Source organism: Mustela erminea, chromosome 3 (genome assembly GCF_009829155.1).
Source record: "Mustela erminea isolate mMusErm1 chromosome 3, mMusErm1.Pri, whole genome shotgun sequence".
Lineage (NCBI taxonomy): Eukaryota > Metazoa > Chordata > Mammalia > Carnivora > Mustelidae > Mustela > Mustela erminea.
The window spans coordinates 118,620,398-118,639,599 of NC_045616.1; the positions used below are offsets into that span (position 1 = coordinate 118,620,398).

The window sequence follows — 19,202 nt, forward strand, 5'->3', positions numbered from 1 at the left end:
AGCCACCCAGGCGCCCCTGCAGTTTCTTCTCCTTAAAAGAACAGTTAGCAGATCATTTTGCAACAAAGGGCCCCTACGCCCTGTCCCTAAATCGCTTGTTTTCAGATCATTTATGAAAGAGAACTCGTGCTTGTTTTTCCTTCACAGAGGCGAGTTGTTACTGTGGGATCTCACTCAGTCTTGGAGACGGAAATATACTCTCTTTAGTGCTTCATCAGAAGGGCAGAATCATTCAAGAATTGTATTTAACTTATGCCCTTTACAAACTGAGGATGACAAACAGCTGCTGCTTTCTACATCAATGGACAGAGACGTAAGAACTGCTTATTTTGCATTCAGTATTGTAGAGCAGTGATTTATGACTTGGGTGGGATTAGAGGGCTTTTCAAACCATCCATCAGTTCTCATGCCCCACCTTAGACCCTCGAACCAATCAGAGTTACTGTTAGTGCTCACCGCTAACTATGTCAACTGCAAAAGTTTGGGGAAAGGTGAGGAACCACCAAAATGCCTTTTTGTTAAAGCAGGTAGGATAAAGAATTGTACACGTGCCCAGGGAAGGATGTGTGAGATCATCAAGCTCTGGCTTTAAAATATCTTTGTCTATAGTTTAGGTAGAGAAATATCTGCTCTTCGTGAAATCTCCAAGAGAGAACTGGCTTAATTGTTTTGCAGTTATGCTAGCCTTATTTGACACACAGTTTTCTCCCAATCCCCTCTGTTCAATAAGTGAAGATTAAATACATAGCACTTTCCATTCCCCTGGGTATAAGATACTTTGTTTTTTTGAGATAGTTCTAGTCATTTTCCAGTGTCCTGAGGCCACCTTCATTTTTAGTTAGGGTTCGCCAAATGAGGCAATTACCAATACTGTAATACCATAGAATGGAAACGCCAGTGGATTCTGGGATATGGGAGCCCTGGGTCTGGTTTATTCATTGTGTGACCCTAAATTCACTTGACATCACTGGGAATAAATGTATTCTAAGGTCCCTTTGAGCTCTACAACTTATTCCTCTTTTTTTAATCTAAGAGGTACTTTTTCCACTACCTACTGGAATAGTTAAATTACATTATTCTTACCCATTCTTGGAGTCCATCCAATTTGAGATGTTAAGTCTTTTTCCAGTTTCTCTGATCTTTTTTTATATTTAGACCCTAACTCTTGATCTTTTCAGGTAAAATGTTGGGACATGGCCACCCTTGAGTGCTGCTGGACCCTACCTTCCCTCGGTGGGTTTGCCTATAAACTAGCTTTCTCTCCTGTGGACATGGGCTGTTTGGCCATAGGCGTTGGGGATGGCATGATCCGTGTATGGAATACACTGTCCATCAAGAACAACTACGATGTGAAAAATTTTTGGCAGGGTGTCAAGTCCAAGGTTACAGCGGTAAGGGTGATTTCTTTGAGCTTGCTCTGAACTTTTTTCGAATAAGTAATTCTTGTAGTAAGAAATTAAAAATGATTGGATGTGCATTCATAGAAGATATATTTAAGTTATAATACAAAACATATTCAATGGTGTCAAACTATTAAAAATGTTAATGTGGCTCCTTCTTTGATGTGGAAAGGTGTTGATGATTCATGGAAAGTGAAAATTATAAAACATGAGTTGCAGATTATACAACTATATATGTTTTTTGTTTTCTCTATTTAGTCTAAAAGCAATAAATGTTTGGTTAAAAGGAAAACCATTCAGAATTGTCAAATCACTATGTTGTACACCTGAAGGTAATTATAACATTGTATGTCAACTATACTTCAATAAAAAAATAATAACAGGGACTCCTAGGTAGCGTAGTTGGTTAAGTGTCTGACTCTTGGTTTCAGCTCAGGTTGGGATCTCAGGGTCCTGAGATCCAGCCCCATGCAGGCACTCAGCGTTCAGTGCGGAATCTGCTTGAGATTCTCTCTCTCTCAAACAAATAAATCTTTAAAAAAGTAATAAAATAATAACAACAGAAAAAAAGAAAACCAAACGGTATAGAAGTGTAGATCGCAAAAAATCATCCTACCCTCCACTCTATTCCCCCACCTTTTTTTTAAAAGATTTTATTTATTTATTTGTCAGAGAGACAGAGAGAGTACAGGCAGGCTGAGTGGCAGGCAGAGGCAGAGGGAGAAAGAAGCTTCCCGCTGAGCAGGGAGCCTGATGTGGGACTCAATCCCAGGACACTGGGATCATGATCTGAGCTGAAGACAGCCACTTAACCGACTGAGCCACCCACGTGTCCCTATTCTCCCACTAGTATAAAGCAGAGAACCACTGTTGCAGATTATATGAATAGAATCCTATTTTCTAAAGTATTATGGAATCTTTTCTCCCCACTCAACAGTGATCATGCACATCATTTAAATGTTTGAGCCTATTTTTGTTTTTTTTCAACTGTATATATTTAACTTTATTCACAAAAAAAAACGGGAAAGATACAAAATTGGCAATGGGATGTTTCAGATGGTGGGCTTACCAGTGACTTTTACTTTGCTTTATTGCTTTGCTTCTTTTAAATAATGAGAATTTGTTACTTTTAAAATTAGAAGATACCAAGAGCAAGAAAGTTGTGCATTTGAATACTCAAAGGATAACCCAATGGTTCCCTTGACAGTTTTGCCCCTCTCCTCCTGTGTTTTGTAGCTGTGCTGGCACCCAGCCAAGGAAGGCTGCTTAGCTTTTGGGACTGATGACGGGAAAGTGGGATTGTATGACACCTACTCCAACAAGTAAGAAATAGAGTGTTTGACCCACTGACCATAATGTCATTGATGGAGTTAATTTTGATGCATAAACCTGGATGTACATCAGAATTGGCCTGGGAAACATCTTTAAGATCCTGGCTGTGAGACTTGATGCTTACAACTTGGATTTATATTTTTTAAATTTTTTTTCAGGTGATAGTGATTCAGGCTTTCGGACCTGTGGTTACCACGAAAATAAATCATTTGCTTTTGCTCTCCTTCAGCTTTTCTTACAGAAGTTTTCAGGTGTCCATGAACATTGAAAGCCTAGTACAAAGAACAGCTTTGTGCCTTCCACCTAGACTCACCATTGGTTAACATTTTGCCATACTTGCCTTATCTTTGCATACTTAAAATTAATAGCAATTCCATAATATGATCTAATATCCAGTCCATATGCACCTTTCTTCAGTTGAGCCAAAAATGATTTTCCTAGCTATTTTTTTTTTCAAATTCATTTCAATTAGGGTTCAACCCATTGCATTTTGTATGTCTCTTTAGTCTCTCTTACTCTAAAAGAGCACCCCACTTCTTTTCATAACATTGCCTTTTCAGTTTGAAGATACCAGATAAGTTTTTGGTGAAAATATTCTACATTTTGGGCTTACCTAGTTATTTCTTTGTGGGGATTTCTAACTCATTTCAGTATTCCCCATATTCCCTGCAAGCTGGAAGTTATATCTAGAGCTTCATTGTCCATTCCAGTAGTCTTTTTAGCCACAGGTGACTATTGGGCTGTGCTGTAAGTGTAAATACACTCGAATTCAAAGACAGCCTCTCCTCTCCCCTAAAATGTAAAATATCTCAATAATTATTTTGATATTTTAAAAGATAATACTTTTGTATATTGAGCTAGATAAAATATACTATTGAAATTTAATTTCACCTATTTCTTCTGCTTCTTTGAATGTGGCTATAAGAAAGCTTTAAGCTGCATATGTGGCTCATCTGTATGGCTCACTCTATGAGTCTATTAACACACAGCTTGATTAGATTCCAGACCTACGCTGTTCATTTTGGTAGCCCCAAAATGCTATTTATAGTTAAAATAATTAAAATTAAGTCAAATTAGAAGTTACGTTCCTTGTTTCCCCTGAGCCACATTTCGGGTGCACAAGGCCCAGTGCTTATTGAACAGCACTGTTCTAAACCAGGGATTGGAGAGCCACAGCTCATGACTTAAGAATGGTTCTACCTTTTTAAATTATTGGGTGAAAAAACCAAATGACTACTATTTCATGACATGAAAATTACACAGAATTCAGATTTCAATGTCCACAGATAAAGCGTTATCAGAACCCAGCCACACTCATTTGTTTACACCTTATCAGAGGCTGCTTTCATAGCACCAGAGCACAGGGAGAGGAGATGGGTACTGGCTGGCCCTTTTCAGGCTAAGTTTGCCAATCCCTATTCTAGATCATTCATTTCTAAGTAGGAATTATTAACTACACTGCAGAGGCAACCTTTTTTATATGCAATTTTTTAAGTACATACATAAACCTATATGCAGTCAGTTATTGCATTTTCTGTTCTGCAGTTAACTCCATTTTTTAATTCGCAAAAAATAATAATATACTATCTCAAAGGGACACTGAAGAAAATAAAACCAGATTTCAATTTAAATAGCTCTGTGTCTTCACAAAATTGTTGACTAATTCTATTAAATTAATATCTTCCGGTTATTACGAGCTGAATATCCAAACACACACAGGAAGGGTGTAGAGTAGGAGGAAGAGTGCTGCTGTAGATATGCTGTTAGGGAGTATTCAGCCAGAATCACTTGTTCTATTTCTTTGAGCCCAAAGAAATTGGGGTTTATTGTCCAGAATGATGATGCTGCATGTGTCAGAAATGTGGAAGTAAATAAGACAACAGCTAGTTTGGTCGTAGGTTCTGGACCCCAGGAATTCACACATCATACAGAGAACACGGTTTATGGTGAAGGTAACAGCCATACCGCCCTTTACTGACACTTCATGTGTCTTTAACCACCCCAGCCTTCCACATGACCCTCAAGAGCAAGATGTCTTCAGTCAAAAACTTTGAAATCAGACTTCTCTAAAATCTTGCCTTAGTTTAAGAATGTGATGTTAATGACAGGGTAAGTCTAAAATGACTTCTGATCTTTTACTTGAAAGTGAGGTGGTCCATCTGTCTGATGATAGCAGACACTTAGCAGGAACCTTAGTTCTGGGTTGAACAGTTCGCATTTTCTGTCTTGTTCTGTTTTTCTGTAGTTGTCATAACCTTTACCATACTTGTAACATTAGAATATATGACATTTAAGTGAAGTGGACAGCTGGGGGGAGAGGGGAAAAAAATCCCAAACTGGTCCCACAGTGGGGAGAGGGGGTAGCAGGGAGGGATAACCTATTTTTCTGGGTAAAGTACTTTTGGGACTTAATCACTTTGGTGGCAGATATCATTCCATGGTATGTTATTTAAGGGTTGGCTTCTCTAAAATCAGCTATTTAGAGAAGGATACTGTTAAATTGTTTTTCTCTAGTATCAGCAACTAGTAGGTAGGAACGTTTTAGAAAAAGGTGGGTCTGTTTTCCACTGTGCCTTCTGTTTAAATTTCTGTTTGTCATCCCCTTTCCCCCCAGACCTCCACAGATTTCTAGCACATATCATAAGAAGACTGTGTACACTTTAGCCTGGGGGCCACCACTACCCCCCATTTCGCTTGGTAAGTACCTGAGCCATTATCTAGCAAACATGAGTGCATTCTCTTTCTTTCAGTTTAATTGTAAGATACTCAAGCTAGAAAGTCATAAATATTCTAGTACAGTGACTGCTTAGACAGACTGCTATGTCTCCCCAAGGATCCATAAGGGTAGTCACAGCAGGTAATAAGTTAGAATCCATTCGGCCATAATAAGAATCCCCAAACTCGAAAGCATCATTTGGTCTCTTCAAGCTGAATTTTTTTCATGGTGCATGTAGTTCCCTCATGCTGGCTTCTGGTCCCCAGTCTAATGCTTTCTTACTAAAATTTGCTATTTCTTTTTAATTTTATCAGAATTACAATGTTACTTGAGTATAGAAATGGAGTACTGATAATCTGTTTTCACCTACAGTTAAAGCACACAGAATTCCTCAAATGATCTCTTTGGCATCACTGTAATCTGACCCTTTACTTCTTCTTGCTTCTCAGCCTTATCTTTATTACCCCTAAAGTGATATCCATAAGTAGTGGCAGTACACAGAGAAAATAATGTAAATCATCAGAACCCAAGCAGCACTGCAGTTGGAGGTCATTCCTTCATTCAGTCAACAACTGTTTTAGTGGATCCTTGATTTGGTGCCAGGCATAGTTCTACCAGCGGTGAAAATAAAACTTGTCCTTAAAGAAACCCACAAGAGGGGCACCTGGGTGGCTCAGTGGGTTAAGCCCCTGCCTTCGGCTCAGGTCATGATCTCAGGGTCCTGGGATCAAGCCCCACATCGGGCTCTCTGCTCAGCAGGGAGCCTGCTTCCTCTTCTCTGCCTGCCTCTCTGCCTACTTGTCATCTCTGTCTGTCAAATAAATAAATAAAATTTAAAAAAAAAAAAAAGAAACGCACAAGAACCACTGTTTGCTTCTTAAAAGTCAGCAAGAGGATTGCCGGAATACTAAACCATTGCTTTGAGGACAGCCCCTTATAGTTAGTCATAGGAAACCCGTATGTTTAAATGTGCATAGAATGGAGGACTCATTTCTGAAAGGAAAGGAAAATAAATTATCATAAACATTGCGAACATGTTTTTTTATCCCAGCTTTAATACCCATACTATTTGAATAGGAGAAGAATGGCTAAAACAAATATGCTGTATTATAAATATTACTGCAGAATGAGTAATTGTTTTTATTTCTCCCAATAACTATGTTCATATGCAAGGAACAGTGAATTTATTCCAATGTGTTAACAAAATTCTTTTAAAACAACTCATAGTATGCAACAGTATAGCAACAAAGAGTTAAGCTGATGAAATGCGAAACTAATAAACTTTCTTATCTTCTATAGGAGGAGAAGGAGACAGACCTTCCCTCACTTTATACAGCTGTGGAGGGGAAGGGATTGTCTTACAGCATAACCCCTGGAAGCTTGGTGGAGAGGCCTATGATATCAACAAACTCATCAGGGACACCAATTCAATCAAAGTGAGTTCTTGTGGTCTAAAGTCTTCTCTGAATCTACATATTCTTGCTTTCCCATCTTGCGTAAAAATGCCGTTATTAGAGATATCCATTATGCTAACAGATTTCTTAGATGTTCCTAAAAGCATTAGTGAATTTGTGATTTATAATACATAATGTAGAAATCTTTTTTTTTTTTTTTTTTTTTAAGATTTTATTTATTTATTTGACAGACAGAGATGACAAGTAGGCAGAGAGGCAGGCAGAGAGAGAGAGAGAGAAAGAGGGAAGCAGGCTTCCTGCGGAGCAGAGAGCCCGATGCGGGGCTCGATCCCAGGACCCCGAGATCATGACCCGAGCCGAAGGCAGCAGCCCAAACCACTGAGCCACCCAGGCGCCCCAATGTAGAAATCTTAATCCCGGAGTAAACCAAGGAACTAAACCACACACACACACATACATACAAATAAAAGTTTTGTCTCAGTTGCCATGGTGATAGATGATAAATATTCAGATCTTTTTCAGGCCAGACACTATGGAGGAACATAGTGAGAATTTGGTAAAAATTAATATGGTGACCCAAGTGTGGCTGCAAAGTACTTTGCTCAAGACAGAATAACCATTTTATTTTTAATTTTTTGGTGAAATAATTACAGAATTTACACAAGAATAATACACATAGTTCCCTTATATCCTTGACCCAGAGACCCAAATCACTTTTTAATCATTTTTTTAATCACTTTTGCCTTCCCATTTTATCAATTTATCTATGCCAGAACTGTCTTTTGAAGGGAAACCGTAAATGTTGAAAGTTCCTTACTCCTGCAAATGAGCAATTTTTTTTAAAGATTTTATTTATTTATTTGACAGACAGAGATCACAAATAGGCAGAGAGGCAGGCAGAGAGAGAGGAGGGGAAGCAGGCTCCCTGCTGAGCAGAGAGCCCCAATGTGGGGCTCAATCCCAGGACCCTGGGATCATGACCTGAGCCAAAGGCAGAGGTTTCAACCCACTGAGCCACCCAGGCACCCCAAATGAGCATTTTTATTGGCACTCATTATTTTTGAATTTTTTTTAAGCTTTTATTTATTCATTTGACAGACAGATCACAAGTAGGCAGAGAGGCAGACAGAGAGAGAGGAGGAAGCAGGCTCCCTGCTGAGCAGAGAGCCCAATGCGGGGCTCGATCCCAGGACCCTGGGATCATGACCTGAGCTGAAGGCGGAGGCTTTAACCCACTGAGCCACCCAGGGGCCCCTATTTTTGAATTTTTGAACAACAAAAATAACATTTAATCAAACTGATTTTTATCAACTATATTCTTTTATTAAATATTATCTCAGTATTAACATTCAGCAGTGAATAAAAGAGATAAAATTTCTGTTCTGAAAGAGCTTTTAGTTTTGTGGTTGAATATGTGCATCAGAATTTCAAGCAAGGAGGGGCACCTGGCTGACTCAGTCAGTGGAGCATGTGACTTTATTTTTTTCCAAGACTTATTTTTTCTTTTCTTTTTTTTTTTTTCAAGATTTATTTTTTCTTTGAGAAAATAGTTTTTTTAAATAATAATAATAATAATAATTTAATTAATTAATTAATTATTAATATAAATAAGTACAAAACACAAGCAGGGAGAGGCAAACTCCCCGCTGAGCCAGGGACTTGGTCCCAAGACTCCAGGATCATGAACTGAGCCAAAGGTAGACGCTTAACCAACTGAGCCACCCAGGCACCCCCCAGAGCACGTGCCTCTTGATCTCAGGGTTGTGGTTTCAAGCCCCATGTTGGGTATAAAGATTACCTAAAAATAAAAGCTTAAAAAAAGACTTCATACAGGGCACCTGGGTGGCTCAGTGGGTTGAGCCTCTGCCTCCAGCTCAGGTCATGATCTCAGGGTCCTGGGATCGAGCCCCGCATCAGGCTTTCTGCTCGGCTGGGAGCCTGCTTCTCTCTCTCTCTGCCTGCCTCTCTGCCTACTCGTAATATCTCTCTGTCAAATAAATAAGTAAAATCTTAAAAAAAAAAAAAAAAAAAGACTTCATACAAGTAGTTTAGGCTGGAGTTAGAAATTTGGAATTCCTGGGGCACCTGGGTGGCTCAGTCGGTTAAGCATCCAACTCTTGATTTTGGCTCAGGTAATGATCTCGAAGTGACGAGATTGAGCCCTGCGTCTGGCTTCATGCTGGGTGTGGAGCCTGCATGGGATTCTCTCTTTCCCTCCCCTCTGCCTCTCCCCAAATGCTTGAGAGCTCACTATTCTCTCTCTCTTTTAAAAAGAAAGAAATTTGGAATTCCTTCAGATGAATGGTAGCTGAAGAAGCTGTGGGCATATATGAAATGGTCTAAAGAGATAAGAAGACAAGAGGGTGTCCCTTGGTGAAACACCAACAGTTGGGAGAAAAAAAAAATGTAGAAGGAAAAGAAACAGAAATCCTTTTGTTAAATGTAGAAGGAAAAGAAACAAATCCTTTTGTTAAGGAGACATGACCCCCATGTTACCAAGCCAATGGACATGTTACCTTCTCTTGCATAAAAATCATTTTAATGAAGTTCAAACGTAATGTAAATGAAGTTCATTTAATGAAGGTTAGATACTGTAAACTTTAATATTTACTGACCTCTCTTTTTTGTCCCAATTAAGCAAATTACAATTAGAATGCTTGCTTTTAGTAACACTTGTGGTAACTCTATGTAGGTTATTTACAGGTTGCATAATTAGAACATTTTTAACTCCAGGGATTTTTTTTCTCATGCTGTCATCATTGATTTGTAAGATACGCAGAGAGGATAACTGTGCTTTTAGTCAAGATCGGTTTGTTTTGCTTTCTAGTACAAATTGCCTGTACACACAGAGATCAGCTGGAAAGCAGATGGCAAAATCATGGCTCTTGGCAATGAAGATGGGTATGTGTTTGTTTCTTTATTTAAAAAAAAAAAAATTATTTTATGCTTCACAAAATGCTCATCTACTGCACTGGACTGTCTAAATCTTCATTTTTTTTAATGTAAGCCTGGGCAGAAATGCTTTTTAGACCTCACTGTGCTCTTTCTGATGTTGATAATAGCAAATAGTCCTAATTTAGCCATTGATTCATTAATTCTATTTTAGCTTTTCCATAGCACCATTTGTCACAAAAGGCTGAGAAACACAACTTTACAGAGATTGTTGGGATTTTCTTAAAGCTGAATATACTTGTTGAAAGAACAACCTTTTGTTTCTAGTTCTCTGTAAGAGAACTTTGCAGTGATAGATAGGGTTACCCTATTCCATTTCACCTTTATTTGAGTGATGGAATGAGGGAGATACCTGTTTGCATTAGACTGTAATTTGAGCATCCGTCTTTCTTCTCATGTGTTCGCTATTCCAGATCAATAGAAATATTTCAGGTTCCCAACCTGAAACTGATATGCACCATCCAGCAGCATCACAAGCTTGTGAACACCATCAGCTGGCATCATGAGCATGGCAGTCAGCCGGAGCTGAGCTACCTGATGGCCTCTGGGTCCAACAATGCCGTCATTTATGTGCACAACCTAAAGACTGTCATAGGTACCTTTGGTTTCTTACACTGCTTTGCACTCTTTACACTCCAGCTACTTTGCATTCTAAGTTTTTTTGTTTTGTTTTGTTTTACTTGCTTTTCGGTATTAAAATGTTATTCTTGTTGGGTTTTTTTCTGCTTTCAAAAGTAACATATTCTTGGTGCGCCTGGTGGTTCAGTCTGTTAAGCATCTCCCTTCGGCTCAGGTCATGATCCCGGGGTGCAGGGATCAAGTCCTGCATTGGGCTCCCTTCTCAGGGGACAGCCTGCTTCTCTCTCTCCCTCTGCCTGCCTCTCACCCTGCGTGTGCTCTATCTCACTTTCTCTCAAAGTAAATAAACAAAATCTTTAAAAAACAAAACAAAAGTAACATATTCTTCTTCATTAAAATAAGACAGGTGCCTGGGTGGCTCATTCGGTTGGTTATACATCAGATTCTTGGTTTTGGCTCAGGTCATGATCTTGGGTTGGTGAGAGTCTGCGTTCATGGTTAAAAGAGCCACTTTTTAAAACATAGAAGCAGTGAGATTACTTTTTTCCTAGTTTCCTAATATGACGAAATTATAATCTAACACTACACTGTTTCTAGAATACTGCCAAGTGTATGCTGTCAGCCATAGTGAACATAGTTGACATTTTTATTTTCTCTAGAATTTTCCATAGTTTTCTGAAAATCCTTATCTGTAACAACAACCACAAAAAAAAAAAAAAAACTGATTCTAGCAGTGGTTCCCTCAAGTTAAAAGCAATATGGAAAAACTGTTAAAGTATAGACAGACTTTCCTAACAATAAGTAGTAGACACATTAGATAGCTTTTCCTGGTCCTTAATATTAGTGGGATTCCAAATTAAGCATCCACTTTGGCAGAGGGCATTAACTTAACTGTTCAGAGCAATGTAGATCTTTGTCTACTTTAACACTAACATCTCCATTTGTTTTTTATTTTATATCTACTGAATAACAGAAAAAGACCAAAAAATGGCCAGAACCAATATTACTTTATCAGGCTTAGAGGAAAGATGCGAGAATAATACAGAGAACTCTCATACACCCTCTCACACGTTCAATAACTGTTAACCTTTTGTCATAGTCACGTGGTTCTGTGTATGTGTGTGCCTGAGTACATATTTTTTCCAAGCTGTTGATGTTGCGTGCATCATGCCCCCATGTCCCTTAATATTTGTGTATTTTGTAAGAATAAGGATATTGCCTTACAATCTACAATTCTATAATGAACTTCAGTTAATATAACAATATGTATACAGTAGTTTAATCTACCATCCATATTCTAGGGTTTTTTTGTTTTAAGATTTTATTTATTTGTCAGAGAGAGAGAGAGCAGGCAGGCAGAGTGGCAGGCAGAGGCAGAGGGAGAAGCAGGCTCCCTGCAGAGCAAAGAGGCCAATGTGGGACTCAATCCCAGGATGCTGAGATCATGATCTGAGCCAAAGGCAGCTGCTTAACCCACTGAGCCACCCAGGCATCCCTCATATTCTAGTTTTGTCAGTTGATCCAGCAATGTCCTTTATATCTAGAATAGTCTCTAAGCCTTTTCTTTTTTTTTTAAGCCTTTTCTTTTTTAATCTTTTTAATACTGCCCTGTTATTTTGTAGATGTCCCCTTAGTCTGGGATAGCCTGGTATGAAAATATGATTAAATTCACATTATGTATCTTCAGCCACCATAAAAGTGATGACACGTCCTTCTTGATATTATATGCAAAAGATACTATTTTCATTTTGGTGGCTTTTAGAAAGATAGAATGACAGCTAACGCTTCTTGTGGTAAACCCATGTGGGAAGCACTGCTTACGTGCCCATTGTCTTAACCAATAAATAATACTGCCTGCTGAAAGTTGTCTAGAAAGCACATGGCAAAATCTTGACTCTCCATGTTAACTCCGCTGTGTCTTTTTGTTGTTGCTGGTAGAAATGACATCTTCCCCTTGTCTCTTAGAGAGCAATCCTGAAACTCCAGTGACCATTACAGAGCCCTACCGGACCCTGTCAGGGCACACAGCCAAGATTACCAGTGTGGCGTGGAGCCCACATCATGATGGAAGGCTGGTATCTGCTTCCTACGATGGTACAGCTCAGGTACTATTGTGTCCTTGATTCTGTAGGTTTTTTACTATATACGCTAACTGGAACTCTTTCCTCTTTTCCCCCAGCTATGTACATTTCTTCCCTGGCCATTATTTTCTACAGAAAGGGGTATTCTGAGCTTTGGAAGGCATTTTAGTTCATCCCACGTATCTGAGCCCTTGGCAGGCTAAGATTGGGTTTTGAGGTTTTGTATTTATTTTTGTTTTATTTAGATGACAGGGAAAGTATGGATAAGAACTGTTTTTTAACATTTTATTCTTATTGTCATATGATGGACTAAATTGATGTGAGAAGTACTTGCTTCTGTTTTTAAACACAGAAACGGGGGCTATAAATCAATAACAGTTTTTAATGATAAACTGGTGAGTCAAAAATCTTCAAACTGGAAAAAATAAAGATGAGATGCCAAGCCATAGCTATGAGGTAGGACTTTCAGATACCAGAACCAGAACGTGAGGAACTGGAGAGCTAACCTCTGATGGATGTCCATCTCAGTGTTGAGTTGTAACCGAGCTATTTGCACAGAGCTAGGAACCAGGAAGGGCTGCCCTCTGTGAAAATGGAGATGGGGTAATTCAAGAAACTATAAGGAAATTGATAATCTCACAGAGATGGGGACAAAAGAATCACCTGTGAGAAATCAGAATCATACACATGCCCTCCACATGCAAGTATAGGCTCTAAATTAAAATTCTCTTCATGAGTGGTGCCTGGGTTGCTCAGTGGGTTAAGCCTCAGCCTTCAGCTCAGGTCATGGTGTCAGGGCCCTGGGATTGAGCCCTGCATCAGGCTCTCCGCTCTGCGGGGAGCATGCTTCCCCCTCTGCCTGCCTCTCTATCTGCTTGCAATCTCTCTCTCTGTCAAATAAATAAATAAAATCTTAAAAAAAAAATTCTCTTCATGACATCAGATTCCCCAGCCCAAAAAACTTAGAATGCTCATTTAGTACAGTGAAATCCATAGGGCACCATTAGAAGCCCATTCAGAATCATCTCCATAAGAATGTCTCTATATCCCAGAGTGCATAAGCCTTCTACAAGAAAAAATACTTCTAAAATTTGAACTCCTAAGAGAAAATAATAAATCATAAGGGGAAATAAGAGTATACATATTTTTTAAAAATCTTTTTTAACTTAAATCCCCCAAAGTAATAGATTAACCAGAATTTATCTATGCTATTGTGTGACTTTGGGTTTTAGGTGTGGGATACTCTCCGAGAAGAGCCTCTTTGCAATTTCCGAGGACATCGAGGTCGACTGCTTTGTGTGGCGTGGTCCCCACTGGACCCAGACTGCATCTACTCAGGGGCAGATGACTTCTGTGTGTACAAATGGCTTACTTCCATGCAAGAACATTCCCGGCCTCCTCAAGGTCAGTCGGAACCAGGAGCCTGTAAATTCTTGTCTAATTCCCTTTCTCCCTTCCTCAGTAATTGAGCTGATCAAGGTCAAGAAAAGAGGACATTCCTGTAGAGTCGCAGTGATAGTATGGCATGGGTTGCCTTCCTAACCAAAGAATGCAGCCATGAGGACAACATACAAATACTAAGGAGTTATACCTAGCACCCCCAGATCTTGGTTTCTATGTATCATTTTCTGTTAAAAGAGACCAACCAGAGCTTCTTAGAGAAATGCCTAATTCCAGGTTGGGAAAGGAAAAAATGAGATATGGCCCTCAAACATCATCTGGTGCCACAAAGGAAGGAAGTGCTCAAAAACTGAGATATATCAAGAGGACAAAGAAGCCAGCTCGCAGGGGCTCCCACTAACCAAATCTGGGACAGTCTAAACTTGAAAATAGTGAGAAAAAGAATTCCATTTCTGGCAGTCAAAGATCAAGGTGCCAACTTGCACACCTGCCATATACAGCTAGAAAACTAGACAGAGGGGCAGGGCATCTGGGTGGCTCAGTCAGTTAAGTGTCTGCCTCTGGCCCAGGTCATGATCCCAGAGTCCTGGGATCAAGCCCCACATTGGGCTCCCTGCTCAGCAAGGAGCCTGCTTCTCTCTCTGCTGCTCCCCCTGATTGTTCTCTCTCTCTCTCTGTCAAATAGATAAATAAAATCTTTTTTAAAAAACTAGACAGAATAATATATGAGTAAAAATGATCCAAGTAAATAAAAAGGTATAGCCATATTAAAAATTTATAAAAGAATGCTTATAGCAGGGGCTCCTGAGTGGCTCAGTCATTAAGCGTCTGCCTCTGGCTCAGGTCATGATCCCAGGATCCCGGGATCAAGCCCCACATCGGGCTTTCTGCTCTGTGGGAAGCCTGCTTCTCCCTCTCCCACTCCCCTGCTTGTGTTCCCTCTCTCGCTGTTTCTCTCTCTGTCAAATAAACAAATAAAATCTTTTTAAAAACAAATAAATAAAAGAATGCTTATAGCAGCTTTATCTGTAATCGCCACAAACTAAACACAACCCACAAGTCCATCAGCTGGTAAATAAACTATGGTCTATCCCTAGAGTGGAATTCTACTCAGCTATAAAAAGAAAGTAACTACTGATAAAAACAACAATATGGATGAATCCTCAGAAATGTTACACTGAGCAGAAGACACTGGGCACAAAAGACTACATGCTGTATAATTCTAATGTATAGTAGAAAATACAATTATATATAATACGAAATTCTAAAACAGGTGAAACTATAGTGATAGCAGATGAGTGACTGCCCGGGACTCAGAAAAGTGCATCTTAGTGCAAAAAGGCAGGAGGGAATGTTTTGAGATAATAGAAATATTTCGTATTTTATTTGTGGTGGTGAGTTACATGATTATACATCTGTCAAAACTCACCAGAGTATTAAAAAGTGGGTATAGTATGTTAAACTATACCGCAATAAAGATGACTTTTAAAAAGCAAAGGATAAAGGGCTTAAAACTTAGAAAGTAGGGGCGCCTTGGGTGGCTCAGTCGGTTGAGCATCTGCCTTTGCCTCGGGTACTGATCCCAGGGTCCTCGGATGGAGCCTTGCGTCATCAGGCTCCGGCTCAGTGGGAAGCCTGCTTTTCCCTCTCCCTCTGCCCTTCCCTCCTGTTCATGTGCTCTCTCTCTCACAGAAACAAAATCTTAAAAAAAGAAAAAAAGAATACTTAAAAAGTAAATAAGTAGGGGCGCCTGGGTGGCTCAGTTGTTAATCATCCGCCTTTGGCTCAGGTCATGATCCCAGGGTCCTGGGATTGAGCCCCGCAACAGGCTTCCTGCTCAGTGGAGAGCCTGCTTCTCCCTCTCCCACTCCCTCTGATTGTATTCCCTTTCTTGCTGTGTCTCTATCAAATGAATAAATAAAATCTTTAAAAAAAAAAAAAGGAAGTAAAATAAGTAATAACCAATTAAAACAAAATGGGAATCCATGAGTCCATATTGAGGGGAAAAAAATAATGAAGGTCTAAATAAATGGGGAGAAACAAAAGCTCTTGTTCCTAATAGAATGCCAACTAATAAATGTAGAATGAATGATGGAATCAGCAAATTACCATTCAGCAGTAATCACAGTAACAGTTTGTGGTCCAGAAACATCAATGGAGGGTGCCTGGGTAGCTCAGTCAATTGAGCATCTGCCTTTGGCTTGGGTCATGATCCCAGGGTCCTGGGATAGAGCCCTGCGTCAGGCTCTCTGCTCATCAGGGAGCCTGCTTCTCCCTCTCCCTCTCCCTTTGCCTGCCACTCTGCCTACTTGTGATTGTGTGTGTGTGTGTGTGTGTCAAATAAGTTAAAAAAAAAAAAGAAAGAAAGAAACATCAATGGATCCTAAAACTAGTGGATGCAAATACTTAGTAATTACAAAGGAAAATGATTTTTCAAGAAGAAACCTGCAAGACACCCCCTTAACCAGGTGGTGAAAGTAAACAATCCAATAATGAGACAAATTTTGTGCTACCTCTAATGTTGTACTGACAGCATCACTCCTATGTATGCCAGCCCAAAATGCAAAATCTAAATTTAATCATGACAAACATCTGGCAATAGGGGAAATCAACAAAGTAACCGTCCTGTAATTTTTACAGAACAAGTTTCAAGGCATGAAAGTTAAAGGAAAACAAGCCTGTCTCAGGCTGAGGGAAACTAGAGAGGCATAACAAGCAAGAACATTGTGTAATCCTGGATTGTTTCCTTTTGCTATGAAAGACATTCTCCGTACATTTGGCAGAACTTGAATACAGTATGTAGACAGTAGTAATGTATTGATGTTAATTTCCTGATTGTAATGGCTGTGCTGTAGTAATGCAGGAGAATGTCCCTCTGTATAGAATACATACTACAAGTGTTCAAGGATAATTGGGCATCATATTAATGATTTAATGAAATCCTGCAAGGGTTTAGTTACCATGTTGATAATACAGCTCTAAAAATTTATTGGGAAGGAAGGGAAATGGTGAGAACACTATCAAAAAGAAGAGTGATGAAGTTTTGGAGATGTCTCCTACAGGGCTTTTAACCAAGAGCATATATTTTATCTACAGCCATCTCACCTTGAATGCACCCAATCTCCTCTGATCTCGGAGGCTAAGCGGGGTCGGGCCTGGTTAGTACTGGGATGGGAGAATATATATTTTAGTCTGTCCTTGTCTTAATTGTGATTCCTCTAGGTAAGAAAAGTATTGAATTAGAGAAAAAGAGGCTCTCTCAACCTAAGCCAAAGCCCAAAAAGAAGAAAAAGCCTACCTTGAGAGCCCCCGTAAAGCAGGAAGTATACGACGGAAATGAAGACGAGAGCATCAGAGAGAGCTCAGGACCTGTTGAGAATGGCGTGTCAGACCAGGAGGGTGAAGAGGAAGCCCGGGAGCCAGAGTTCCCCAGTGGTGTTGCCTCAGTGGGTATGTGGCCAAATCCTGTGTTTCCCAGACTCTGGCAGGTAGCAGGCATGTCCGGCAAACTAAGCCAGGTCCTTACTCAGTTCGAAACTTCACTGCCTTTGACCTACTTACTGTCCCATCCCTTTAACTTAGGTTGTATCTTTGGTGCCGTCAGAAACTGCATTAGTTTCTTAAAGAGTTGTTTTAAGCCTGTATTGTAAACCTCTGAAGTGTTAAAGGGAATCTGGTGGAAGCCTGGCATAGAAATAGTGAAGGTTGGGGCGCCTGGGTGGCTCAGTGGGTTAAGCCGCCGCCTTCGGCTTAGGTCATGATCTCAGGGTCCTGGGATCGAGTCCCGCATCGGGCTCTCTGCTCAGCAGGGAGCCTGCTTCCTCCTCTCTCTCTGCCTGCCTCTGCCTACTTGTGATCTCTGTCAAATAAATAAATAAATAAAATCTTTAAAAAAAAAAAAAAGAAAGAAATAGTGAAGGTCTTCAGAAAAAACTTCTTACTAACGAGGACAAGACTATGGGGCAGAGTGAAACCAGGGGCGTCTATCCATAGACATGCATATGGGAGAAGTTTTCCCAGTCCCAGATGTCTAGGACATCTAGACAGTTACTGAAAGAAACCACTGTGTACAAATATCTGGCCTAGAAGCTACCACCACTCTGGAAACTCACAAGTTCTCACCCTTCATAACTGGGTTTGTACCTAGTGTGTCTGTGTTGTTGTTTCTGAAAAAAATATGAGTTAGGTTCTTCTAGTTCGGTAAGCTATCATGGCAGTTAGATTTCTCACAGAACAGTTTTTCAGGGCTTTGTCCCTAATTTCTAATGTAGTCTGTTCCTAGTTTGAAGAGAAAAAGTATTACTGGATGAAATTTTAGTACTTTATTTTTTTATATGTTTACTTTCAAGTTGTGGTGCCTATGACCTATTAAAATGATTAAAGAGCAGAAAGTATAAATAGAAGCAGTGACTCATGTTTAATTCTAAAATGAAATATTTGGATGTGACAGAATTAAAATGGCCAAAGTCTATGGTACAGGTACATCCAGACCCTTTCCATCCCAAGGAATGGCTGTTGGACTCATAGTTTAGGAAAATAAAGAGCTAAAAGTTTAATGGGTTTATTTATTTATTTTTTTAAGGCTCATCAAAATACCTCTTTATCACAAAATGGTTGCACAAAGTGTCCTTGACCCCTGTAGATCAACAGTGGGGCTTTTTTTCTTTTTTAAAGGATTGTGACTCCATATCACATACCCTTAATATTCTCTATTGTAATTAAGCATGCTGTTAGTACTTTGTCATCTAAATAGATTAAGAAGTGTTGTGCCATCTGAGCAAAGTTTCAGAACTCCTGGGCCTGTGGTATAAAACTGTGGGGGCTAGAAACAACTTCTTCTTAGCCCAATTAGTCCGAGTTCTTAGGACAGACAGTTTGTGAGACGGGAAAAGGAAGACTGCACGTTTCCTTTCCGAAGTATCTTCTCTCCTTTTATGGAATACATAAAATCACACTTAATCCTAGCATACTTCTTAATTATTAAAAAGAACTAGATTCTGCATTGTCCTCCAAACTTTTTTTCTTTATCCCCCATGATGTAGCTTCTAGAGAACCAGTTACCTGCACCCCGGTTTCGTTAGGCTTTGAAAAGTCAAAGGTCACTGTTAATAACAAAGTCACTTTACTGAAGAAGGAGCCACCTAAAGAGAAGCCAGGTTGGTGTCTAATGATTAAAATATTTTGTGAAAGCACCCTCAAGTATCACATGCAACCACAAACTCCATAGTGTTTGGTTCTTATTGTTGTTGGTTTTTTGTTGGGGTTTTTGTTTGTTTTTTTAGGTTTTAAGTATTTGTTTGTTGACTTGATTGTTTCAGTTTTGGAT

General features: G+C 39.6%; 1 protein-coding gene across 6 annotated transcripts in view; it reads left to right on the plus strand.

Moving 5' to 3' along the window:
- GEMIN5 (gem nuclear organelle associated protein 5) overlaps positions 1 to 19,202 on the plus strand; it is a 42,378-nt gene that overhangs the window by 8,380 nt on the left and 14,796 nt on the right. For 5 of the 6 annotated variants that reach the window (XM_032337208.1, XM_032337209.1, XM_032337210.1 and 2 more), the window contains exons 7-17: positions 148 to 313; positions 1,179 to 1,391; positions 2,637 to 2,722; positions 5,347 to 5,429; positions 6,748 to 6,884; positions 9,691 to 9,764; positions 10,229 to 10,410; positions 12,360 to 12,499; positions 13,708 to 13,879; positions 17,099 to 17,326; positions 18,919 to 19,032. In XM_032337208.1, coding sequence (XP_032193099.1) covers positions 148 to 313; positions 1,179 to 1,391; positions 2,637 to 2,722; positions 5,347 to 5,429; positions 6,748 to 6,884; positions 9,691 to 9,764; positions 10,229 to 10,410; positions 12,360 to 12,499; positions 13,708 to 13,879; positions 17,099 to 17,326; positions 18,919 to 19,032 — 1,595 coding nt within the window. The remainder of the gene's footprint in view (positions 1 to 147; positions 314 to 1,178; positions 1,392 to 2,636; positions 2,723 to 5,346; positions 5,430 to 6,747; positions 6,885 to 9,690; positions 9,765 to 10,228; positions 10,411 to 12,359; positions 12,500 to 13,707; positions 13,880 to 17,098; positions 17,327 to 18,918; positions 19,033 to 19,202) is intronic. The other variant, XM_032337213.1, reaches the window with a different exon arrangement.